The 26,100-nt window shown below is 56.4% G+C and overlaps 1 protein-coding gene across 1 annotated transcript in view; it reads right to left on the bottom strand.

Annotated features, from left to right (window-relative positions):
- Window positions 1–25,764, bottom strand: part of ENG (endoglin) — a 29,320-nt gene extending 3,556 nt beyond the window's left edge. The window contains exons 1-10 of the mRNA XM_059658108.1: window positions 25,348–25,764; window positions 16,757–16,899; window positions 7,825–7,965; window positions 6,661–6,820; window positions 5,875–6,040; window positions 5,439–5,565; window positions 4,814–4,994; window positions 4,439–4,578; window positions 818–955; window positions 572–610 (exon numbers count right to left, since the gene is read on the bottom strand). Of these exons, the coding sequence (XP_059514091.1) occupies window positions 572–610; window positions 818–955; window positions 4,439–4,578; window positions 4,814–4,994; window positions 5,439–5,565; window positions 5,875–6,040; window positions 6,661–6,820; window positions 7,825–7,965; window positions 16,757–16,899; window positions 25,348–25,414 (1,302 nt within the window). The 5' untranslated portion in view covers window positions 25,415–25,764. The remainder of the gene's footprint in view (window positions 1–571; window positions 611–817; window positions 956–4,438; window positions 4,579–4,813; window positions 4,995–5,438; window positions 5,566–5,874; window positions 6,041–6,660; window positions 6,821–7,824; window positions 7,966–16,756; window positions 16,900–25,347) is intronic.
- Window positions 25,765–26,100: the final 336 nt, after the last annotated feature.

Consider the following 26,100-nt stretch of genomic DNA (forward strand, 5'->3'; position numbering starts at 1 on the left):
GGTTGAGCATCGACCTATGAACCAGGAGGTCACGGTTCGATTCCCGGTCAGGGCACATGCCCAGGTTGTGGGCTTGATCCCCAGTGTGGGACGTGCAGGAGGCAGCCGATCGATGATTCTCTCTCATCCTTGATGTTTCTATCTCTCTCTCCTTCTCCCTTCCTCTCTGAAATCAATAAAAATATATTTAAAACAAACAAAAAGCCCACACCAAACTAATATTAAGAATCTGCTCCGCACCAGGCCTGTGTGAAATGTTCTCCCTGTGTCCTCTCAGTGGCTGCTCCTAGGCACCCCCCAGGGGGTCCTCTCTTATGCCACGGCTCACACCCGTGACCTTGGGGCCCAAGGCCACACAGCCAATATATGCTAGAACCTGCTGACTCGCGAGGCTGAGAACATAACCCTCGACAGTCCTGCTTCGCTCTATAGAAGGGGAGGCTGAGCCCCGCTGAGGACACATGGCGTGCCAGGGTCAGGGCGAGTTCCCTGAGGCCTGCCTGCTCCCCCCCAGGCCTGGAGGGGCCCCGGGACCTGGACCAGATGTTCCCACGGTGACCATCCATCTCACCCGCTGCGGTGACGAGCTTGACAGGAGGCTGACGATCACCTACAGAGACAGAGCCACGAGCTGGTCAGACAGAAATGACTGAGGGTACCCCACCCACTTCACCGGTTTACGGAAGGGGAGGCGGAGCCAACCCTGGCTACCTGAGTGCCACGCCCACTCTCCCCAAAGCCCCTCAGCCCAGAAGATGAAGGAGGTGCCTGAGGGGGGCACCCAGTAGGCTGCTCCCTTTCCTGCCCCAGCTCTTACCTCATTGTTGACCACACTTTCTGTCACTTTCATGCCGCAGCTGGAGTAGGCGCTGTGCAAGACAAGCTGGTCGCCTCTGTCCTCAGCCTGGCAGCGGTGGTCCAAGAAGGTCAGGCTGCTGATGTCACACTTCAGAGACTAGGCCAGGGTTGGGGGACACCGTCAGGGGGCACCCGGCTCCCTGGGTCCTGTCCACCTCAGCACCACGGACAGATCCAAACCCAGGGCCACAGCCCTCTCCTTCCCTCGCCGCTTTTGTTAGATTTTGTCATCCTGCACCGTTTAAGATGATACCGTTCCTGAATTTGACTTGCTTTTGTACTTAATCTTGTCTTTTTTAAAAAATATATATTTTATTGGTTTTTTACAGAGAGGAAGGGAGAGGAATAGAGTTAGAAACATCGATGAGAGAGAAACATCGATCAGCTGCCTCAGGCACACCTCCTACTGGGGATGTGCCCGCAACCAAGGTACATGCCTTTGACTGGAATCGAACCCGGGACCTCTCAGTCCGCAGGCCAACGCTCTATCCACTGAGCCAAACCAGTTAGGGCTAATCTTGTCTTAAGCAATAAAATGTGCGACATCGTGAGTTTGATGTACTATGTACTGTTTTCCTTCTAATATATATTAAAGTAAATGCAGAACTATTAGGATTTTAAAATTCATGTGAGTTCGACATACAATGATGGCTCACAGCCCCAGGGGCATGCAGACCCCATCAGCACAATCCAATCCCAGAACCATGGGCCCCTGGGCCTGCCTGTGCTCAGCAAACTTTCTTTAAAGGGCCAGGTAGTACGTTAGGCTTTGCAGACCAGGTGGTCTCTGTTGTAATTTCCCAACTTTGCCTTCAAAGCCTGAAAGCAGCCATAGACCCTATGTACACATGGGTGTGGCTGTGTGCCAATAAAACTTTATTCACGGAAACAGGCAGTGGGCCCTAGTTTGCCAGCTCCTGTTTTAGAAGAATCAAATCTTAAAATTTCTCAGTCGCATTTTTAGCATCAAAGAATCTCAGAGTCTTAGAGGTGAGTGGATGGTTAGAGGCCCCCCTTGAGTTCAGCCAGCTCACCCCCAGAACGCTGTCCCTGACTGCCGCTGCCCCTTGCTGCCCAGGACACCTGAGGAGACATCACCCACCAAATACAAAGGGCTCTGCACGGTGAGGCCCCAGTGACCGCGGGCCTGGGACTCAAAGCCGCATGCACGCTGACCGCTTTCCATAAACCCATGAGAGGCTGCCTGCCCGTGTTTGGGGGTGAATCTGCTCAGGCCCCTTTCTTTGTGTTTTCTTCTATACTCAAAGGAAATGTGTGGATTTATTTATTTATTTATTTTGATTTCAGAGAGGAAGGGAGAGGGAGAGAGAGAAAAACATCAGTGATGAGAGAGAATCATTGATTGGCTCCCTCCTGCACGCTCCCTTCTGGGGATCGAGCCCGCAACCCGGGCATGTGCCCTTGACTGGAACCGAACCTGGGACCCTTCCGTCGCAGGCCATCGCTCTATCCACTGAGCCAAATCAGCCAGGGCTATTTTTTTGCATTTTTAACAAATGGCACCATACTGTCCTTTATGCGGTGGCTTAGTTTTCTTACTGGACGATAAATTATATGCATCTCTCTGTGTCTACATGTATAGATCTAGCACATTCTTTTTAGTGCAGTGTAATGTTCCAAAGGTGGATGGGTGACAGCGTAGCCTCCAAGCCCGTTGGGACTGGGTAACAGTAATGGCAGCTATCGCTGGTCACCGCACCCCCTCCCTCCCCCACCTCCCTGCCATCGGCTGGGGCAGGTGCAGGCAGGGGAGGAGGCAGCAGACAGACGGAGCTTCATATAGGCCCCTATACCCCCTCCCCCCAAAAAAACAAACTCCCACACGGACTTAACCACAGACCTAAATGTCCTACAAGTCCCAGAGGACATGGATGATTTCCAAGGCTCCAGCAGCAAGGTTTCTGGCCTCAGAACAGCCAGAAGACGTCACAAAAGGGAAGATGGGAAGCTAGAATGGCCCGATTTTTTCAAATATCCAAAATGTGACAAACAACTGTAGCCAAAATTTAAATAACAAACCAGGAGGAATTATTTCGGTAAGAATGAAGAACAAAGGGCCCACATTTTTTTTCCTGTATGTAAAAAGCTCATAAAATCATCAAGAAAAATACCAAGCCATAGAGATAAAGACCCTTAGGTTATCAGTCATATGGAGCCATGCCCAGACTCACTGCTAAGCAAAGAAGTATAAATTAAAATAAGACTGGAACACCGCATTCCACCTCCCACATTGGCAAAGGTTTTTTTAAACAAAAATTATAGTCAAGAGAGAGAGAGAATCACGGTGTTCTCATAAATCAGCAGTAAAAATTGGAATCCTCTTTTGGAAAGTGGGTTGTCAACATGTATCAAAACTCCCAGAAAGTTCACTCACTTTAACCCAGCAATCTCACTAATGTGGAAATCCAGCCTAAGAAAACAATCCCATATGTTAAAAAGTCTGCACAGTGACATTTTCTGCATATTTATAATATTGCAGAACTGGAAACAGGCTAAATGCCTAACACGGGAGGAGGGGTTAATGATGGCCTGTCAATATGACGGAATAACATGTGCTCGTTAAGTGTGATATTAACTGCATATGTCAAAGTTCTAAAAACACGTTAAGAGACTATAGCTGGAGACAAACAAGTGCATATGATATGATTCCACCATATAAGAAACATACAGAGGCCCTGGCTTGTTTGGCTCAGTGGCTAGAGCATCGGTCTGCGGACTGAAGGGTCCCAGGTTCGATTCCGGTCAAGGGCACATGCCTGGGTTGTGGGCTCGATCCTCAGTGTGGGGCGTGTAAGAGGCAGCTGATCAATGATTCTCTTTCATCACTGATGTTTCTATATCCCCCACTCTCTTCCTCTCTGAAATATATATATATATATATATATATATATATATATATATATATATATATATATATATATATATATATGAAAGAAACACACAGAGAATACATTCTAGAAAGAAACAAACCAAAATGTTGGTAGCCATTGTCTTTGGATGGAGAGATTGAGATTTTCTTCTTTTCTACTTTTTCCACATTTGTTTAAAGCCTGTGTTATACTATATAATCCTATATAATAAAAGGCTAAAATGCAAATTGTCCCCTCCACCAGGAGTTTGACCAGGGGGCGGGGCCGGCCCACCAACCGCCTGCGGCCCTCCCCCCTGGCTGGCCAGGCCCGATCTGGCTGGATCAGGGGTGGGCTGGCTGGACGCACCTGTGCACGAATTCGTGCACTGGGCCTCTAGTTTTTAAATAAATATCCTTGTTCTTCATACTGTGGAGGTATTCTAAGTGAGCACCCAGCTCAGCTTGCTTTTAGAATGAATACTGACAACGACCAAGTAGCTATTTATTGAGCACTTACTGTGCACCACAGCTGGGTCAGCATGTCAGACCGTATTTAATTCTCACCACACAGTAGGTACCATTTACAAGTGGGAAAACCGAAACTTGGGAAGGATGTGAGAAATCCAGGGTTAGGACCCCAAGGTTCTTAGGTCAGAGGAGGGACCAGCTGCCCCGTCAGCCAGGCCAGAGGCACAGGGATTCCCTTACCCACATAAGGTTTTTCTTGAGTTCCAGAGTCATGGTGTCATCGGAGCAGTTCGGCTGGAGCAGGGTCATGAGCAGCTCCTCGTTGCAGGTCTCCTTGAGAGGCGTGGTCTGCACAGGCGTGGGTGAGGTCTGCGGCCCACCTGCAGGGCAGCAGAGGCGGGCTAGGTGGACAGTCCCTGAGGGGCAGCCACTAAGTGTGTCTGTGGGTAGCTACTCTCACTGTCCCCGTGTTGCAGGAGAGAACAATGGGGCTCTCACAGGCTGATGCGACCTGCCACTCACACAGCTGAACGGTGTGCACACCACACGGTGGCACCTGATCCAGGGAGAGGGCAGAGGAAGGCGGGAGGGCAAGGGGAAGGAGCCGGTGCTCACCGCAGCTGCTGGCCTGAAGCGAGATGGCACTGGCCAGAGGGACCTCCACGAAGGACGCCACCTTGCTGGCGTTGAGCCTCTGGGCCTCCTCGAGCAGGCCTTGGGGTGTGTCTGGGAGCACGAGGTGCTCTTCTCTGAAGCTCTTCCCTGGGAAGATCTTGATGGAGTAGTTACCAGTGGCCTAATGACAGGGAGAGGGGTGGAGCAGGGGGTCCGAGTCAGGGGCACAGCCTGGCCCGGGGGCCGCAGCCCCGCCAGGGTCCTGCCAGGCCTCAGTGCTCTCCTCTGCTCCTGCTGCTTCCTCTGCCTGGGCCCCCTCCCCTCATCTACTGGCTACTGTTTGTCCTTCTATTCAGCATGGGGTTCGCTTTTCTAGGAACTTTGCATGAGCCTGTGGGTTGGGTTCAGGGCCTCCCAAGGGGAGATGGAGAGCTCCCTGGAGGAGGTGGCCTCTAGGTCTGAAGGAAGGATAGGTATGAACAGAGGAACAGGGTGGGGCCAGAGGTGTCATCATCAGGTGCAAAGGCTCCGGGCTGGGGAGCTGGTGCAGGGCACCTGGGTCCTCTCCTTCGGGAGCCTTGGGGAGGGCTGCGCGCGGCTGTCTGGGTCCGGGAGCAAGACTCACCCTGATCTTCATGTTGTGGTTGGCGTCGATGAGCCAGGACACGTAGGGTGGGCCCTGCAGGATGAGCACAGCGTCAGGATCCCCTGAAGTGCAGCTCAGCTTCACCTCCACCGTCACTGTCCGGGGCCTGCGGGCAGACAGACCGCCCGTCAGCGCTGGCGGGAAGGGAATGGGAGGGTCCTGACGGGTGGGGGGGTGTGGGGAGGGGGGGGCAGGCCAAGTGGGTACCAGGCTTACCTGGTGGGACCTGGGTGTGAGGAAAGGATGTGGAAACGGGTGGGGCTTAGGCTCATAGGGGCGGGGCCCAGAGATAGGCGGGGCAACTCTGCTCTTACCTGGGGGGGGGGGGGGGACGACGACTGAGACTTGGACAGGCGGGGCTTAGTAGGGGAGGGGTGCCATGGGGCGGGGCCTGGGGCGGGCCCGGCACCCTTACCTGGCCTCGGAGCCGGGCAGGACCCTCAAGATGTGCGCCTCCTTGTGACCAGCCACACCCTCCAAGGCGCAGCCGCGGACCAAGCCCTCCGTGTGCGGCCACCATTCGAGCCTGTGGCCCATGTCCATGTTGGGTTGGGGACGGCAGGAGGACGGTGACCTCGGGGCTGCAGAGACAAGCACACTCAGTTCCCTTCCGGAGCAGCCAGGCACCTCACACAGAGGCCCCCCCTTTCCCACTGTAAAGTTGGGGCCCACAGGATGGAGCATGGGAAGTGGGGGGGGGGGGGCGTGGGAGGACCAGGGTTCAAATCTCCGCTCCACCACTCACTGCCCAGAGACTCATGGCAAGTCCCCCGCCTCTGTTTCCTTATCGTCAACACAGGCTCACACAAGGGATGAACATGGCACACAGTAGGGATGAAGCCCTGCGACCAGCAGCACCCCATTGCCCAAGACCTGAAACCACGTCATGGACTTATCTGTGTATTTATCTCCCCACCAGGGACTGTGTCTGTTCCCAGAGAGTCCCCAAATGCCTAGCACAGGGCTTGGCATGTAGTAGGTGCGCAATAAATAATCGGCACAAGTCGCAGTTTCCCATGGTCCACACTCATATTTGCTGGAGGTAATAACTGTCCCGGTGCAGCACTGGCCTGCTCTCTGCGGCCGGGGCAAATCACGTCCCTGTTGGAGGCTCGGGGTCCCCATCTGCGGGACGGGCCCAGGAATCCCGATCCCCCCAGCCCGGAGCCCGGAGCCCCGAGAGGCTGCTGGGGAAGCTGACCTGGGTCCAGCCGGAGGAGGACGCCCTTGGGGTCGTTCAGCTCAGCGACAGAGGCGATGGCTCCCTTTGACTCTGCCCAGGTGCGGAGCTGGTCCTTGACGGCCGTCAGAGGCACGGCGCTGACTCCTTGGGGCATGTCGGCGATCACATACTGGTGGTTCTGGGGAGACACGCGGAGGCTCAGGGTGCTGTTCCTGGGCCCGGGTCCCCTGTCCCAAGCAGGAGGTCGGGAGGTAATTTGGGGAGGCAGCTGATTGGGCACAGGAAGCAGAGGGGTGCACCAAATGGGGTTGGTCTCGCTCCACCCTCCCCGTGGCTCCCGGTGGCTCCCGGTGCTCCTCCCGCCGGATCTTTCATGCTGGCCACCTCTGTCTGTCTCCGTGCTGTCCCTGCTGCCAGCCCGGATTCTTCCCCGCGCCTGCAACTTCACGCTGCCTCGGGGCCTTGGATTTGGTTCTGTCCTCCCGTCTCTGTCTCCCCCACCTCTGCCTCTGGTCTCGGTGCCCGGCTGTCCCTCCCTCACGGGCCCTTTTTCCATTTCCATTTTTCTTTCTGCCCACCCCCACCCCCCGTTATATTTGCTGCCTCAGTCCTCCCATCCCCACCCCGCTTTCTCTGGCCGTAAACAACAGCTGCTCACATCTGGGGGTCACTTCCTAGGGCCCCTGGGGCAGAGGAAGGAGCCCTGAGCCCCCTCGCTGGGCGTCCCCGCCAGTTACCGCTTCTCTTTAAAAAATAATTTTTCTCCGACGTAGGCCATGTTAATTAGAGCAAGTCTTGCAAATTCAACCGAGTGCAAAGGACAAAATAAATGCCTCTCACCCTCCCACTTTCCAGCCACAGCGACTGTTAATGCATTGTTAGGTTTCCTCCTGACCCTTTCTCTCTGTACTTCAATATTTTCAAATATACGACTTGGGATTTTTTCCAAGACAGCGACAAGATTATTTTATGGGATGTCCCCGAGTCCAATTCTCCCACCTGACAGATGGGAAAACTGAGGCTACGTGAGAAGATGGAGCTGGCCGGGGTTGCCCGTCCACCGGAATCCCACCTCCAGGTTTGAACTCTTTACCCCTGACCCTGCTGCTTTTGGGCCCCACAGGATTCACCAGGCAGGGCCCCCGCGGCCAGGGCCTCGGCGTAGGGCCTGGGGTCACTCACGTAGGCCAGCTGGAGCGGGATCCCGGGGGCCTGCAGCCGCAGGTGGACCGTCTTGTCTAGGTCGAGGACCAGGAGCACCTCTCGGGCCCGGGTGCCGTTCTGCTCGGACACCTGGACGGTCAGATCCAGCTGGGACAGAGCCTGGGGGTGCGGGCAGGGGAAAGACACACAGACACACACAGGCCATCAGGCGGACACAGGCTGTGCCCCCCAGAGCAGCAGTGACGACCCTTGTCCCATCGGCCTTCCTCAGCTCTCCCTGCCCGGCCCGTCCGCCTGCCTCCCAGGGCCCAGCACAGTGCCTGGCCTCAGAGGCGCTCAGGGAATACTTGCTGCATAGATGGAGGAGATTCGTCTCAGCAAATCCAAAGACATAAAGAAAAAATTGTGAGGAGCCTGACCAAGGTTTATTCCTGGTGAGCGCCTGCTGGGTCCCAGGCCTGCAAGTGTCTGTGTGACTCAGAGGCTGCCCTGTGCCTTCCCGCTGTCCCTGTGCAGCAGTATCCAGGCGTCATCTCCTCCCCAGTTTACAATATTCCTGTTGGCCTTCTTATTTTTTAAAAAAATATATTTTTATTGATTTCAGAGAGGAAGGGAGAGGGAGAGAGAGATAGAAACATCAACAATGAGAGAGAATCATTGATCGGCTGCCTCCTATTGGGGATGGGGATCGAGCCTGCAACCCGGGCATGTGCCCTGACCAGGAACCAGACCGTGATCTGCTGGTTCATAGGGCGATGCTTATCCACTGAGCAACACAAGCCAGGCTGACCTTATTATGGTAAAGTACTAAAATGCTTATCTTTTTGTCAACATACTACCATTGTTTTGATATTTTTTAAAATATATTTTATTGATTTTTTACAGAGAGGAAGGGAGAGGGATAGAGAGTCAGAAACATCGACGAGAGAGAAACATCGATCAGCTGCCTCCTGCACAACCCCTACTGGGGATGTGCCCGCAACCAAGCTACATGCCCCTGACCGGAATCGAACCCGGGACCCTTCAGTCCGCAGGCCGACACTCTATCCACTGAGCCAAACCGGTCAGGGCTGTTTTGATATTTTTAAGAATGTGAAGCTGTGATCATTTATATCTTGAGAGATAGGTACTGCATTCAAATTATTAATTGATCATGGTGTATGTATTTAGAATGCTTCCAGAACAACAAATAACAACAACAGATCATAATAATAACAACAACACATATAGTGCTTACTATGTGCCAGGACTGTTCGAAGTACTTCATCTAATGACTCATTTAATCCTCAGAACAACCCTAAGAGGTAGGTACCATTATTATTCTCACAGATGAGGGAACAGGCACAGAGAGGTGAAGTCATTTGCCCAGGAACACACAGCAAATAAGCATGGAGCTTAGGATGTGGTCCCGGGCAGGCCTCTCCTCTCAACCACAGCCCTGCCCAGCCACATTTCCTATGCCTTCCTATTCCCAAGAAGAGAAGAGAACGCAGCGATCCACAAAGGCAAAGCTTCCATTGAAGGACTATCTGCTCAACTCGAAGACTTTCTGACCCAGAGTCAACTGATAGCCTAACTCCAGCTGCTCTCGAAAGCTGGAAATCTCTGCAAAGACAGCCTGACCCCAAACATCTCCTCAAACTTATCAAAAACGAGGGAGAGATTTCAAGATGGAGAGATCAGTGGAAAATTTTTTATTTAACCTCTAATTATCTCCTGGCCATTTCCCCAGATGATGTCACAGAGCTGGACAGAATGTTTTAGCTGCTGGAAAATTTGCCGAGAAATGTTTTCCGTTCCTCAGTCATGACACCATAATCACTCTTTGTTTGTACGTTTGTGCTTTAAAACAAAAGAGCAAATAACATTCCATTTTCAGTGTTTCACAAATAAGGTTGTTTTTTTTTTTCATTTTAGGGAGCTATTTAGGTAGCTTATTTTTGAAGAATTATTTTTATGCTAATTTATAGTAGAATGAGTTTATAAGTTCACAATTTTTTTAAAATTAATGTTGTCTGATGGGTTTATAACTTCTGGTTTTTGAAATCTCTTGTTTCATCAATTTACAAAAATATGATGCATTCTAAAGACTTTAAAAATTAAGTACTGGATTTAATATCATATTTTGGTCACATATGAGATACAAATATAAATATCAGAACTGCCATTTTGTCCCAGGATCGTGTCACCTCTTAAAGTTAATGGAAGAGAAGGGAGACCCACCTGGTCATGGGGAGAAAGGCCCGGCACAGCCGAGCTGCCAGAACCTTGACAATGGGCGCACCCGGCTTCCTAACCTTGACTGCGTGTGTACTGTCAGCTTCAACAATGGAAAACGCCTGCACAACTCTGTGCATACACTAAAAGCCACTCAACTGTACATTTTAAACGGACTAATTTTATCTCAATAAAGCTGTTCAAATACACAACCACTGAATGTCAGTAATTTCACCTGGGCAGCCTGATCCGTGCCTGGCCCTGTACTGAGCGTGATGCACACGCCCTCTCCGCAGCAGGGCTGGGTGTGCTCCCACTTTACAGATGCAGCAAGTGAGGCTCAGGGAACTGCCGGAGATGGGCGAAGTCGGGCACCCAGTGCGTGGGCCTGGTGCCAGAGTGGGGCCCACAGCCCCTGGCCCTCTGGGCAGCTCGCCTAGTCTGCTCTTTCCCAAATCTGCCCCATCTGTCTGTCCTCACCCAGAGGAGTGAGCCCCGAGACCCCACACACGGCAAACCGACGGGCCCCACGGTCTGGGGGTCCATCCTTTGGCCCTAGGTGAACCCCACAGGCCGAGAGCGCTGCAGGTGACAGAGCGGCTGGGAGCACAGCCGCTGGCCTGGGAGGAAAGAGCCTCCTGAACATTCTTTCTTGCTGCTGTCCTGCAAATGTCCCTGCTCCTCTGTGCCTCAGTTTCCCCATTTGTGAAACGGGGGTGAGACGAGGTTAGGAGCCAACACCAGGTGGGGCTCTGGATAAAGGAAATAAAAAAGGGAAGCGGAGCCCAGCTGGTGTGGCCCAGTGGATTGAGCATCGTTCCACGGACCAAGAGGTCCCAGGTTCGACTCCTGGTCAGGGCACAGGCCCAGGTTGTGGGCTCAGTCCCCAGTAGGGGGCGTTCAGGAGGCAGCCGAGTGATGTGTCTCTCCCTCATCGATGCTTTTCTCTCTCTCTCTCTCTCTCTCTCCCCCTCTCTCTTCCTCTCTAAAAATAAATAAAAACGTATTTTTTTTTAGAAAAGAGAAGTGGAGGTCAGGGTGGGGTCATGCTGAGGGTGAGGGGACGAGAAAAGTGGAACCTCTGTCATCACACTCAGCTAGCTCTTCTCCCAGAGCTCACACTCCAAACCCCCACTCAGCTCTCACCCTGTGGATCTGGGGGGCTTGCGGGGGGGGGGGGGGGTCTGAGGCCACATAGTCATGGGCCAGGGCCACACAGCGAGCGAGCAGTGTGGACACTCGGGGAAGCTGGAAAGCGGGGCTCCCGGGGTCTCTGAGCTCCTGGGCCTGGCTGAGTTCAGCTGGTTACGAGAAAAGCCCAGGCTGGGTTTCCACAGCAAACATTTCCCGCCCGTGGCCCTGACTCATCGGTACTGTCACTCACACGCACACCGACTTCCCCCTTCCCTCCCCGCCCGGAGCCCAGAGGCCGAGAAAGGGGCCTGCCTTGCCCCCCACCCTCAAGCGCCCAGTCTTCCCAAGGCATCCTGGGAATTCCGGGAGCCTAGCCGAGGCGGGGTGGCCAGCTACCCCTGACCCCCAGCTCTGCAACCCGGGCCGGCCTGGGTCTGCCCCGGCCGCTTCCCTGAATGGGTGGGCGGGAGACCACGTTTCTATTTTTGTGCCAGTGTCCCACAGATGCCATTGTTGGCTGGGCGGTCGGTGGCGGGAAGGGGGGATTTCGGTGAGGAGGCCCTGAGTACTAGTAGCCACTTATAGAAAGTTGCTTCCAGCAATTCTTCTAGGAGTGGAGCCTCGGGGCTGCCTGCAGCTCCCACCCTCCTAGGGCCAGACTGGAGCCGGGCAGATTGGAGCCAGACGTCCCACTGTCCAGCCCAGCAGACTCAGATGGTACATTCAGGCGGGCTGGCAGGGGAAGGGGTCAAAGCCACGCTGATCTGAATTCAAATCAGTGACCCTGGCAGTTATGTCTCTCTGGGCCTTGGTTTCCTCATCTGGAAAATGGGCTGAACAGTATGCCCGCTTCCTAGACTTGCGAGGATTCAGTGGGGTTCTGCCTGCAAAGTGAGTTGTCCAGTGCCCACCTAAACAGAGCAGCAGGCTGCTTTCACTCGCGCCCATTCCCTCCTTGCCCATTCGTCCAGAGATGCCTTGGTTTGCGCCCTGCAGAGGTCAGCGCGGAGGTGGGCGGCAGGTAGCTGGAACTGGGACCTGCCTCAGTCACACCTCACTGTGGCACCCCCTCTCTGAGCCTCAGTCTCCCCACCTGTGTAGGGAGGAGCTGGGATCGGGGTGGCCCCTGGATTCCATCCTGCCTCCCGGGGGTTCAGTGTTTGACATCTGGGAGTCGGGATCTCTAGCCAAGTGGCCATCGAGTGGGCTTCCAGAACCCGCCCGGGAGATATGCTACCTTCCCTACTGAGGGCCCCTGGTCAGCCCCCCCACCCCCACTTCATTTGCCCATCCAAGGGGCCCACACTGGGCCCAGCTCGGGCTTCCGTGCTCTCAAAGGGGGACAGAAAGGAGGCACAGCTCTGTCCTTCAGACCTTGGCAGAGAACAAGACGAACACTCCCAAACAACCCATAGTGAAGGACAGGGACACCACTCACCCCTCGGGAATGGCCAACAGCGAATGTTTACATGTGTGTATGTTTCCCCTCCTTTCTTCCATTATTCACCCATCCATCCATCTGTCCATCCATCCATCCTCCCAATATTTATTCCCAGACTGGCCCTGAGCTGGGGATACAGCAGTGAGAGCAGATGCGATCCCTGCCCAGCCTCCCTGACCCCCAAACCATGCCCCTCCACCAAGCCTGCCCCTGATATCTGCAAGGCCTGGGGCAAGAGTACAGATGGCAGGCCCTGGCCACCAGGCCACCCCCTTCTCTCCACACGTTCGCATGTGAAAAACCCAGCTTGGATGCCCCAGCTCTGCCATTCCCACCCCTGCAATAGTCACCGTGGCAGCCTTCAGGTCGAGGGGAGCTTAACCAGCCATGCTGTGTCCCCTTAGACGCTAAGGCTTAGAGGATGGGACGAGAAACACCCCCATGCCGCTCTGGGAGCAGGCTCGGTGCATTTGAGCAGGGATCTCTGGAGTCCTAGGTACCCACAGCTGGAAGAGGGCCAGAGAGGATCTAATTGTGGGGCCCGGGCGGATCCCCCTATGCCCAGGTCGGAGGGCACGACCTCCCAGGACATTCTGGGGGAACCTGGGGCCCCTCCTGCTCTCCCTCTGTCTGAGCAGCCTTGCCTGCCCCTCAGGCCAGGAGTCAGACAGTGCAAGAGCCCAGCAGGTTCCATCGGCTTGTGGGGGGCGTGCTCTGCTCCCCCAGATTACCAGGAAGTGGGGTGAATCACTGGCTGTCCCGGCTCTGGCCTGGCTGCCTGGGGTCTGTTGGGAGGACAGCAGATCAGAACAGTCAGCCTGACGGGAATCTCTGAGACACCAGGCTGGTTTCCTGTCTCCGCGGGTCAGGATGTGACCCTGGGCCCCCTCCCGGAACCCAGGCTCCGGCCTGCCCTTCGGGGACCCGGCGAGATAGAGCCCCAGCCCAGCGGCCCCCTTGTCTGCCGGTAAACCTCCCCAACACTCGCTCTCTCTCTCTCTGAACCTCTCTTCCCTGAGGCTCTTGGCTGCCACAATTCATGTGCCGCCCACGCACAGGAAATCTGAGGATTCAGAGGCCACGCGGGATGGACGGGAAAGCCAGTCGCTGTGCCAACGCCTGCAGAACGCGACCGTAGGCGGGAGAGTGTGGGCTGGTGGCTGAGATGGCCGCCACCCACGCGACCGCTGCCAGTTCGTGTCTCCTGCCTTTAAGCCTTTGCTCAGGCGGTGCCCTCTGCCTGGAATGCCCTTCACCTCCCTCTCTATCTGGCTACACTGGTAGCCGTTTCCCTGAAGTCCCCTCCCCTCCACGTTCAGGGCTTGTCCTCCCGGGGTCCATAGCCCTCCAGCCGCAGTCCCCCCTCGCCGATTCCATCACTCAGTCCCAGGGCTGTGACACCCACCTTGGCCTAGAAGTGGCCCAAGGGAAGGGCCCAGGTCCGCTTTCTCTCGGCACCATCAGTGCCCAGCTCAGGCCAGGCACGGAGCAGGCGCCTGGCAAGGACTGGTTCAGGGGGGCTATGGAGCTGGGGACTTCGTTCTTGGGTGCTGCTTGGGGAGGAAGGTGCTGCCCAAGGAAGCCACAGGCCCTTCGGTGTCACAGCAGGGGGATCCTGTGAGACCGACTGCTGGGCTTGGCCCTCAGGGCAGGGAGGCCAGGAGCACGGGGTGGGCGGGGAGCGGGGGGCTGCAGCAGGCTGGACCTCAGGTCCCCCCTCTGAAAGTATATGCACAGCCCCGGCCTCAGCTGCCTGATAGCAATAACTTTGGGGATCACATTGAGTTTTTGGTTTGCCATGAGGATATTCTGCAGCCGGCCTGGCAGCATGAGGTATTTACAGGGGGGACCTAGAGCCCAGAGAGGAGCCAGTACACTAACAAGCACGGCCACCGGGTGTCGGGCAGCCCCGGGCAGGCCTGCGCTCAGTGTGTCGCCTGCACTGTCCCACTGGATTCTCACAGGCCCCTGAGAAGGGGGGACTAGGGTCTCCAGATCCCCCGTGGGAAAGCCGTCCAAGGTCACGCTGTCATAAGTGGAGGAGCCAAAGTTCAGTTCGAAGGCTATCTGGCTCCAGAGCCCATGGTCTTACGCCCTTCATCAGGTCACATGGCAGTGCATGTATGTCTTCATTCCTTCACTCACTCAGACATGCAACAGCCATTGGGCACATGCCAGGCCCTGGCCCGGATCCCGATACCCCGATACTCTTTGGTGAGTCCCTGAGCGCAAGAAATGTGCATCTATTGGAGAGTGGGGAGAAGGACCCCCTCAACGAGTCAGGCAGTAAACGAGGTGCTGGCCAGTGACGGATCCGGGACTGGAGCCCTGAACCCTCCAATCCCAGCTCTCTCCCCACCCCTCCAATGCACATGCCTGGCAGTCCTGGAGCCTGCAGCCCGGCCCCTGGAATCAGAAGCCAGACGTCCCATGCACTGAGCTCTCTGGAAGAGGCCGGGGGTGACAGGGAGGTTCTGTTGTCGTGAGCTCTCGGATGACCTGAGTTACAGGGGCACCCGGCCATCCCCCTACAAACCCTCCAAGGACTGTCACTGTCCACAGGATAAAGACCAAACTCCTTAATGCGACGCCAGGGCCTGTTCCATCTCCCAGCCCTGCCCCGAGGCGAACTGTCCGCTCCCGCCACAGCGAACCACATGCCGACCACAGCCTCGGCCCACTTCCCTGCCTGTGCATTCACTGCACCCTCTGCTCTTCCCTCCGCCTCCTTCTCCTGTGAGCTTCTGGCTGCTTCACTGTTGTTGCTTCCTCCAGGAAGCCCTCCCTAACCCCACAGCACCGGGGGGACCCCTGCCCTGTGCAGACCAAGGAGGCATCAATCGCCTGGACCCTGGCTGGCTGTCCACACGTCTGCCTCCTACAGACCTGGGTGCCTGGCAGGTGGCCTTTCTCTGACGCTGACTCTGGCTCACTGTGGATTGATGAAGGCGGAGGAGGGGGCGTCCCGTCACCCAGAGGAGGCACGGAGACCCGAGCAGTAGAACAAGCACAGGGAACTTGCAGAGGGCAACCTCGTGTCCCACATCATCACCAACTTGAAAAAAAACTACAATGGCCATGAAAACCACAGAACGTGTGTTCGGCACTATCTGCTGTTTGGGGATTATCGAGCCCCACAGTCCTCATGGCAGGCAGGGCGGGGGGGAGCAGGCCCCCCGATATTGGTGGTCTGGGCACTGTCTTATCATCACACAAACGCAGGGCAACTTAACAGTTTCGGGGGCCAGTTGGCCACAAGTTCACTCTGAGCTGACACCATCGAATCGCTATCAGGACCCGAGGCCGCATCGGCCAGGTGTGGTCACCAGCCCCGGCGGCCAGACGACGCCTGAACACTGAGATCCTCTGGGGAGCCAGGTGACGGCCTGGCGTGGAGTCCCTGGGGATCTAGCGTGAACTCTGGCCTTGGACGTGTTGCTTCACCTCTCTAGGCCTGCCTCAGTTTCCTCCTCTGAAAAATGGGGTTCATGTAACAGACCCTGCCAGATGGGCCCGTGGGAGATTTGATATACGTCATGGTTTGAAACTCACTTCCTATGCAGAGTAGGCCTAACGGTACCTAACACAGTGGACACTTAGTACGTGAGTTATGCGGAGGGACTGCGAAGAACTCAGGGGTGGGCCTCAGGAGGGTTCTCGGGTGGGGGCGGGGGGAGAGTCTCTGACGCTGGCATTACTGGCTGCCAGTCTGCGAGTGGCTGCTTGCCAGGCCACAGGTGTTCGGAGAAGGACATTCCAGGGAGGGAGATGTAGGCTCCACGGAGGAAAGAACTTTCTCAAAGTCAGCGCTGCCTTGAGCGGGGCTGTGTCTGCTGAGGAGCTCCCAGCACTGGGGGCACATGAACCACAACTCACCTGGTCCCCTCTGCTGCCCACCTGGCTCTTCTCCACTCGATCGCCGGCCAAACCCCGCCCTTCCTACCTGGGCCTCGTGGAGACGGCCAGAGGACTGCCCCAACGCTGGCCCCAGAAATGCCCCCTTTCCAGGCCCTGTGAGATGGTCGGGTCTCCCTCCTGGCCCGTTCCCCGATGAGGACTCGGCCACTGCTCCAGGGACAGCCCCGAGGAAGACCCCCCTCGTCCCACGGCCGGGGCCTGCCTCTAAGTCCCCACCCGGCCCTGCCATCGGGCACTCACTCTCGGGAACTCCAAGGAGAGGATGTGAACTTCCACGGTCGCATTGGGGACCTGTGCCACGCAGCCCCGAGGAACCTGGCTTGTGATGTATGTCACCTCGTTGTCCACAGGCTGTAGATCACAACGGACTGCTTCTGCAAGACCTGTCAGCGAAGCCGAGAGAGGGCCAGGTGAGAACACGGTGGTGGCGATGCCGCCCACTTTCTGAACGCCTACTGGGTGCTTGGCGTTGGCGAAGGGCTGTATTGCATCGTCACAGCTACCCTGCAAGGTGGATATCATTATACCCATTCCACAGATGAAGAAACGGAGGCTCGGAAAGGAAAAGTCTCTTGCCTGAAGTCACAGTGCTCCTAGGTGTAAGGTCGATAGATAAAATGCAGGACACCCAGTTAGAGTTGAGTAAGTACAAAAATGAATAATTTTTTGAAGTATGAGCATATCCCAAATATTGCATGGGATGCATTTCCCCTAAAATTTTTCCACTGTTTATCTGAAACTCAAGTGTCACGGGGCACCCTGTATTTTACTTGCTACACCTGGCGACTCTAATTGTGCGGGGGGAGGGGCACGCGTTCGGCACCCCAGCCTGCAGTCCTGTTCACTCCGAAGGAAGGCGAGAGCTGAGATGGGAACACAGAACCTCCCCTCTTTGCCTCGAGGGGGCCAGGGAGAGCAGAGTGTCCGGGCCCCAGGGGAAGAGGAGGCAGGGGGCGGCCCAGGTTTGCAGGCGGCTGTGGGTAGGGGGGGCGGCTGTGGGTAGGGGGGCGGCTGTGGGTAGGGGGGCGGCTGTGAGTAGGGGCGGCGGCTGTGGGTAGGGGGGCGGCTGTGGGTAGGGGGGGCGGCTGTGGGTAGGGGGGCGGCTGTGGGTAGGGGGGGCGGCTGTGGGTAGGGGAGGCGGCTGTGGGTAGTGGGGGCGGCTGTGGGTAGTGGGGGCGGCTGTGGGTAGGGGAGGCGCAGGGCCTGCCACGGGGCAGCCCGGAAGCGCGGGTCCTGAGGGACGGGAATGGAATTTCACCCCTACCCGGCAGAGGAGGAAGAGGAAATGAGGCCCCTACACCTTGTCCTGAGGAATGTGCCAGGGGAAGGGGGGCTCCGGGGGAGGGAAGGAGGACAGAGGAGGGGAGACTGTTTGGAAGTTTGTGTCTCCATCTTGTCGCGCTCACTTCCTGTTTTCTTGGAGATCAAAGTTGGGCGAGGAGGGACTGGTCGCACGTCCAGCCGTCCAGCCGACGCCAGCTCCGAGCAGGGAGTGGGGAGGCTTCTGCATCAGCCGCTCGGCCGACCGCCTCGCCCCCACCTTTCCGCCCGCGGGGGGCGCTCAGGACCACCAGGGGTCAGAGGAGGACATGGGTGGCCCCCGGGCGCGCAGCCACCTGCCCACAGCGGCTTGGGAGGGGACGACCACACGAGGACAGCTGGCCACCAGGGGGGCCTTGCCGGGGCCTGTCCTGTGCCAGGGACGCCAGGGAGCCTGCGGGACGCGGCATTTTGGTTAAAAGCAAGGCCCTGAGCCAGGCTGACCTGGGTGTGAATCCCAGGCCCAATAGCCGCGGGCGGTGGTGACTGAGTTCACCACTTAGGGCTCCAGTCTCCTTGTCTGTGAAAGGGCAGTAAGAAGAGAAAACACGATCCGAGAGGCCGGGAGGACTCCAGGAGAAAGAGCATCTGCTCGCCCTTCTATCACATTTACTTGGGTGACTTCACCCTGGAGAATCGACTCTCTGGTGGGGGTTGCGGCGGAGGGGGGGCCTGCAGGTGAGGGACTCCAGGAGGGTCTGATGGGGGAGTCAGGCCAGCCAACTCCCTCATCCCAGGAGCCTCAACCCTGGCACCACCCCCGTGACCCACCAAGCCTCCCAGAGCTCCCCACCCTCTCCCTTCCCAATCACGGAGCGCACTTCTTGGCTGTTACCTCTGTACAGATGGGGAGACTGAGGCGCGGGAGGCTAACGGGGCCGGAGCCGCACTGCACGTGGCTGACCAGGCTGGGCCTGGGACCCACCTCTCCCCACTTGACCCAGGGTCTGGTCCGCAGATTAGCACAGCGCCTTCCTCCTTCCCTTCGGACTTTCCCTGCCCCCTCCCCAGACTTCCAGGAACCCCAGTTCCTCCCAGATTGCCGATTGCCCGATTGCGGGGCCGCCTGCTCCACCTCCTCCATGCCGTCAGCGCACGGCCATTATGTAATGATCAGATAACAGTCCAGGCCGGGAGATCAGATAAGAGGCCCATTTATTTTGGGGCCTATTCGAATCCTGGCCGCCCCCACCCCGCAGACGAGAATGGGGAGACAGGAGGGAGTGTGCCGCCCAGGCCTGTCTCCTGGAGCTGGAGGCGGGCCCAGACAGAGCTGAAAACAATCCCCTGGCACCAAGGGAAACTCCTGGGCCTCCCGGGACCTGCGCCGGAGGAGGCGCCACTGGGGGCCTGGGTGGCCGCCCGCCCGCCGAGTGAGAAACTGGGGCGCTACCTTCCCACCTCTGTCCCCTTCCTCCTCCTCCCTGACCGGCAGCCGTGGGTATTTGTGCTCCCTGACCCACGGGCTTTCCAGATGCCACGCCTAGAACCCCGGGAGGCCACCGATGACAATGGTCAGACGTCCCGGGTCAAATCCCAGTTCTGCCTCTTAACAAGCCGGTCACCCCGAGCAAAAGCCTGACTTCGCTGAGCCTCGGTTTCCCCGTCTGCAAAACAGCTTCCATCATGCGCACGGGCCACGCACCGCCCCAGGCTTCCCAGGAGCTCATTCGTTTGATCCTCGCAGCAGCCTACGCGGTGGGTACTGTGATCATAGCCATTTGACACACGAGGGAACTGACGTTCAGGGAGGTGCAAGATTGAGCCCCAGCTTACCCAGCCACTCAGTGGCAGGGCCTGTATTCCAACCCGGACAGCCCGGCTCCAGCACCCAGCACCCACTTCGCAGGCTGTGTGTCCGCAAGGTGAGGGACCCATGTAAAGAGCCTGTACCCAGCAAGTGGTCTGTGGCTATTGAGTAACCAGGGCAGGCCCTTGATGACAGGTCTTTTCTGCCTTTTTCTTCTTCAGTCACCCAGCCACCCTTTGTTCCTTTCAGGACCCAATTGTACCCTCACAGATTCCCCAGCTCCTAGTTCAGCCGCTCCCCTGGCCTGGCCACTAGCAAGGCCTCCACACACCTTTCTCCAATCTTTCTCATAACTCCCCAATGAGGCAGGACCGCATTCCACAACCTAAAGTGGAGTTAAAAACTCCAGGGACCTGGCCGGGCTGGCGTGGCTCAGTGGTTGCGTGTTGACCTATGAACCAGGAGGCCACGGTTCCATTCCCAGTCAGGGCACATGCCTGGGTTGCGGGCTCAATCCCCAGTGTGGGGCATGTAGGAGGCAGCCGGTCAATGATTCTCTCTCACCATTGATGTTTTTTTCTCTCTCCCTCTCCCTTCCTCTCTGAAATCAATATATATATTTATTAAAGTACAGGGATATGATAAATGTCAAAGGTTTAAATCCTGATTCCGCCACCTTCCAGCTTCCTTTCCATGGCTTAGTGTTACTGTCTATAAAAATGGGCACGATCATCATAATACCGTTCTCACGGGGTTGGTGAGAATGTTGGTCAAGAGGATACGTGCACAGTGCCAAGCAGGAACTGGCAGTTGGGGTCACAATTATTTATGCCCAGTCAGTGGGTCGATGGGAGCTTTGCCGTCAGGCAGACTTTGTTCTTTGCCTTTGTCATCATGCCCTTTCCCAAATCAATGTCTCCTTTTATTTGACCACTTAGTCAACTTCTACTCATCCTTCAAAACCCTGCTGTGAAAATCTTCTCATCAGAACTGACCCAGCTGTGTTCTTGGTGGGAGGGCCACTGTAGGTGCAGGAAAGGGACCGAGTGCCCAGGGTGAGAAGACCTGGCAACAGAGAGATCCTTGCCACTTTCCCTGAGGCAGCGTGGACGGTGGTTAGGCCCAGGGCTCAAGCCCCGGCGGCTCATATCTGGGCTGTGTTACTGGAGCCAATACTTCCACTGGCCTGTGCCCCGGTCTCCTCTGCTGTAAAATGGGGGGGACAGGAGCGCCTGCTTCATCGGGCTTTCGTGAACTTGACCAGGTCTGATAGTACTCACAACAGAGTAGCGTCTGGCATACAGGAAGCACTGAATCCATGCGGGCTCTTACATTTGTCTCTTCCCCGCAATCCTATCCCAGGCACTGACGTCAGCGCAGGCCTGGATGAGGGTCCTCTTCAGCCTCCAGGGCTGATGCCCAGAGCCGGGGCTGGAGCTGGGTGGAGAGGGCCCAGCGCCGGGGCAATCAGCTCTCCCCACACCAGGCCCCCAAAGATGCAGAGGAAAAAGAAAAAACAAAAAGATGCAGAGAAAAGACGCCGGGCTTGGGAGCAGACAGTCTGGGGTTGAAATCTGGACCTGTCGCCCTGGCCGGTTTGGCTCAGCGGACAGAGCGTCGGCCTGCGGACTGAAGGGTCCCCGGTTTGGTCCTGGTCAAGGGCACACGCCTGGGTTGTGGGCCTGATCCCCAAAAGGGGGTGTGCAGGAGGCAGCCAACCAATGATTCTCTCTGATCATTGATGTTTCTGTCTCTCTCTGCCTCTCCCTTCCTCCTCTCCCTTCCTCCCTGAAATCAATAAAAATATATTAAAACGAAGAAAAAGAAATCTGAACCTGTCGCTGGCCCCGAGCCTCAGTGTCCTCATCTGTGAACTGGATCTGCAGACAGAGCGGCCTGATGCACTGTGGACACAGAAGTGATTCCCTCCCTCTTGCCCTTGAGCAGATAGACCAGGCCTGTCCTCAGCGGGCCCAGCACTGACCCACCTGTGACCTGAGAGATGGCGCTCTCTTTCCCTCTGGGTCTTAGTGTTACCATCTGCCTGGCTGAGGGGAGAGTCTTAATGGCCATATCCCCACTGGCTCCAGGGACCTAACTTCTCCTGGCTCACACAGTTCCTGTCCCAACCTCCTTTTCCTCCTGGCAAAAGGAAAGTTGCCTACCCTGGCCAGAGTGGCTCCGTTGGTTGGAGGATCGTCCTGTGCACCAAAGGGTCACAGGTTCGATTCCCACTCAGGGCACATACCCAGGTTGCAGGTTCAATCCCCATCCGCACCTGTTCTGGAGGCAAACGATCCATGTTTCTCTCTCACACCGATGTGTTTTTTTCTCCCTCTCCCTTCCTCCCTCTCTAAAATCAATTTTTTTAAAAAAATATTCTCAGGCGAAGATTAAATAATAATAATATAAAGAAAGAAACAAAAAGGGGAGCTGCCACAGAATGCAGCCCCTAAGACATGGATATGTGTGGTCTCTGACTTGTGTCACTAGCCCCCTCTCCCGAGAGTCCCGACCCCCACCCGGGGTCTCCAGGTCCAGCCTCTGGCCTGTCCTCCAGTGAACACTCATCCACACTTAGAAAAACACCCTTTGATCCCAGCCACCCAACACGGGCCAACAGTCCCAGCACCCTCACTTCTGGGACTCTATCCAAGTGAAATATTACCAAATACAGGAAAAGGTGCCTGTACCAAAAATGTGCATGGAGGTGGTATTTATAATTAGCCCCAGAGGGGAAATCACCTAGATATTCAACAACAGTGAATTTATTAGGTCAACGGTGGGAAGCACATTTACGGGAGAGAAGATTCCAGACCACAACGGGATGGTTATGGAGTCCACATGCAACATAGAAACCTCTGGGACATGGGAGGGGTACACAAGGCACCTGAATGTTAATCTGCCTGCATTAAAATTACCTTTAAAAGCTAGAGAAAAACTAGTCAGCGACCCACCAGCATGCTAACATTTTTTTTCCCGTTATCTATTTCCTTTGAGAAGCCAATGGAAGTGACTATATAGTTAAATTGCTTTTTAAAATCTCTACATGTGTGTTCTTTAAAAAAAATTCCATCAAGCTCTAGCCGGTTTGGCTCAATGGATAGAGCATCGGCCCACAGACTAAAGGGTCCCGGGTTCGATTCCAGTCAAGGGTATGTACCTCGGTTGCAGGATTGCAGGCTTGATCCTCAGCCCCGCTCAGGGCATGTGCAGGAGGCAACCAATTGACGTGTTTCTCTCAGCCTCTCCCCCTCCCTCCCATCTCTCTAAGAATCAATGGAAAAATACCCTAGGGTGAGGACTAACAAACAAAACGAAACAAAACATTCCAACATAACAGAAACGTGTGTCATAAAGGTGAAAATCCTGATGCTAGCGAGCATCGCAGGGACCTCAGGGTCCTCTACGTATATTGTGCGTTACTGCCGTCTTCCTCTTAAGGAAATGAATCATGTGTCCCAGATACCTATCCACAGCAGTGTCGACACAGGTCTAGCTTTTCCTTGACAATGGCTGCAGGCTGTTCCACGGCGTAATCATCATTTAATGGGGCCCAGGCTGGACATTTGGGCCGTCTCCAGTTTTTGTTGAGCTACCTGGGCACTACACATCCTTAAAGAGCCAGGCAGGGAACCCTCCAGGTCTGAGTTCTGAAGGTTGGGCTGTTATTACAAGTTAATTCTGCCCAGCTGTGTCCCCAGAAGGCGGGACCTGGTTTGGACCCATTTGCACCCCCTCCAGCCTGAATGGGATGGAGATCTGGGTTCCATGCCTTGGCCAGACCCCCACCTGCCCTCCACGGGCCTCAGTTTCCCAGACCATGAGTTGGGCTGGATGCTTTGGAATGCCCTGGGGCCCTGGGGCTCTGGGTACCAGCACCTGCTCGCAGGAGCAGACTGGCAAATTATCAAGAGATTTTCCAATCGGCTGTCCAACATTATTAAAATTTAATACGCTTACAAGGAAATAAATTGTACTTTTTTAAAAGGCAATAAATATCAAATGTCTTACTTCCTAATTATTTTACTCCATTTCACTATTATCTGTGCTTTTGAGGTTATCTACATCTGGCGCTTGTGATGGAAATACGACATAAGGGTGTCCTCTGGGCACCTGGGACCAACTCTGAGCCTGGTGAGATGGTAGCTGGAAATCAGCCACTGGGAACATTTACACCGCAGAAATTAACAAGTGCTAGCCCCTACCCCTCCTCCCTGTTAATTATTTGCCATCACACCACTGCCTTGGATCCTATAAAACCAGGCCCTAAGGATCCGCAGGGATCTTTCTCTGATGACCAAGAGGAAGAGAATGTCATGAAGCCAGGAATGTGAGGGCTGCGGGAGAAGGGCGGGCAGCTCCCGGAGAGCTCAAGTAGGATTCCTATCCAGCTGTGTGAGCTTGGTGGGCCTCAGCCTCCACTTACTGTCCTGTAAAATGGGGCCATAATGGCAGCCATCTCGACGGGGAGCTGTATCCAAAGGGGTTGCTGTAACCCCCTGGTTAGGAGCAAGAGCTCCACGGAGCCACAGGCCTGGGGTCAAATCCCTGCTAAGTCACTGAGTGTCTGAGGCTCCGGTTCCCCGGTTCCTGTCTCTCAGTGAGGCATCGCTAAGAACTTTAATCCTCACCCGAGGAAATATTTCTTAATTTTAGAGAGAGAGAAAAAGGAGGGAGGGAGAGAGAGAGAGAGAGAGACATCAATCAGTTGATTAGTTGCCTCCCGTAGGCACCGAGACTGGGCATGGAACCCGCAACCTGGGCATGTGCCCTGACTGGGAATCAAACCCATGACCCTTCTGTGCACGGGACAAGGGCCCAACCAACTGAGCCACGCTGGCCAGGGCGGCGATAAGAACTTCAGAGACCAAGGACTGGGGGCTCTAAAATGCTGTGGATGGGGTAAGGCGAGGAGGGGAGGCCACTGCTGCTCCACTTCTCACCCCCCCCCAGATCCTTGGGAGTTCCTGGGTGCGCGGTGGCTGAAGGGGTGTCCACAGCAAGTGGATGCAGACTCCCCATGGCTCCTCATGGGGAGTTTAAGGCAGCTGAGGTCATGACCCCCTGGGAAAGCCCCCAGGCCAAGGATTCCCCCCTCAAACCCTCATCTGGGACTGCACCCCCACCTGCAGGCTTCTTGGGAAGTAGAGCAGGGGTAGTGGCCGGGAGAGCCCTGGGGTCTGAGGGCGGCTCACAGCCCCAGGAAAGGCGAGGGTGGGGGATTGAAGGCTAATCATAAAACAGCAGCAATAAAACAGCACGGAGCAGCCAGCCTGCTGAGCCATCTCGCTACAGGCGTTGCCGCAACGCAACGCCGACTTCCCGGCAGCCGGTGAGTCTGTTACCATCCCCACTTTGCTCAGAGGCCCGAGGTAGCTCCCCAAGATCACCCCACCAGGAACTAACCACAGCCCAGAGCCCGATCCAAACATGAGGCCTCTCGCCCTTCTTCCCACGCGGTCCTCCGGTGGGAGACGGCAGCCCAGAGAGGGCAGGAGACTCCCGGGGGCTGTACAGCGCGCTGGGCTTCCTGGGGAGAGGCCGGGAGGCCGGGAGGCCGGAGGCCGGAGGCCGGAGACCAGGGGTAAGGGACAGAACTCACTTCCGTTCGCCCGAGACTCTCAGGGCTGGAAGTTATTGCTCCTGCCAAGCCGGGAGGGGTGGTCACCCTACGGCATCTGCTTTGGGCTGTCCACCCCCAGGCCAGCTCCACCGCGCACGAGCACGGCCTCCCCACCCCGGGTCCCTGGGCACCTACTTGTGGGGCTGAGGCTGCAGACGGCCAGCAGCAGGGCCACGGCCGGGCAGAGCGTGCTGCGGTCCATGCTGTGCGCCCGGGGGTCCGTTCGCTGGGCCTTATCCGGTGTCCAGGGGCAGGGCCGCGGGCAGGAGCAGGGGCCGGCGTGGGCTCAGGCGGGGACCCGAAGGGAGCAGGCGGCCGGAGCGACGGCGTCCCTGCTCCAGCCTTCTGAGGTGGCGGCCAAGGTGGTCAGAAGAAGCGGGCGCAGGGCGCAGGGCCGGGCAGGGCGTCGCTGGCCGCGGGGCGAGTGGGAAGGGGCTGCTGGGCTCCCGTGGACGGCCGCGGTCCGGGCTGCCGATGGAGGCTGGGGTCTGGCCGGCAGCGGTAGGGAGCTCCTGGCTCATCCAGCCAGGCCAGGGAGGCAGGAAATGCGCTTCCTTAGAGAAGGGGCTGGGCCAGGCGGCTGGCCAGGCGGGAGAGGAAGTGCCACTGGGCTTTGTCGCTGGGTGGGGGGCCCTGGGGAGGGGGGAGGCAGTGGGGTGGGAGGGCCTAGGCTCCAGGCTTGTCTCCCCATGCACCCCACCCTCCCATCCCACCCCGTCCTGGGCTGGCGGGCAGCCCGGGGCAGATGGAAACAATCACCCTAATAGCCCTCCGAGGGAACCTCTCAGGAGTCAGGCCCTCGCCCGGGCGCTCCAGGTGGAGCTCACAGCCCCGTGAAGTCAGCGTTCCCATTTTGCAGATGAGGAAACAGAGGCCTCATGAAGTCGG

The sequence above is a fragment of the Myotis daubentonii genome, chromosome 11 (genome assembly GCF_963259705.1).
Source record: "Myotis daubentonii chromosome 11, mMyoDau2.1, whole genome shotgun sequence".
NCBI classification, from domain to species: Eukaryota; Metazoa; Chordata; class Mammalia; order Chiroptera; family Vespertilionidae; genus Myotis; species Myotis daubentonii.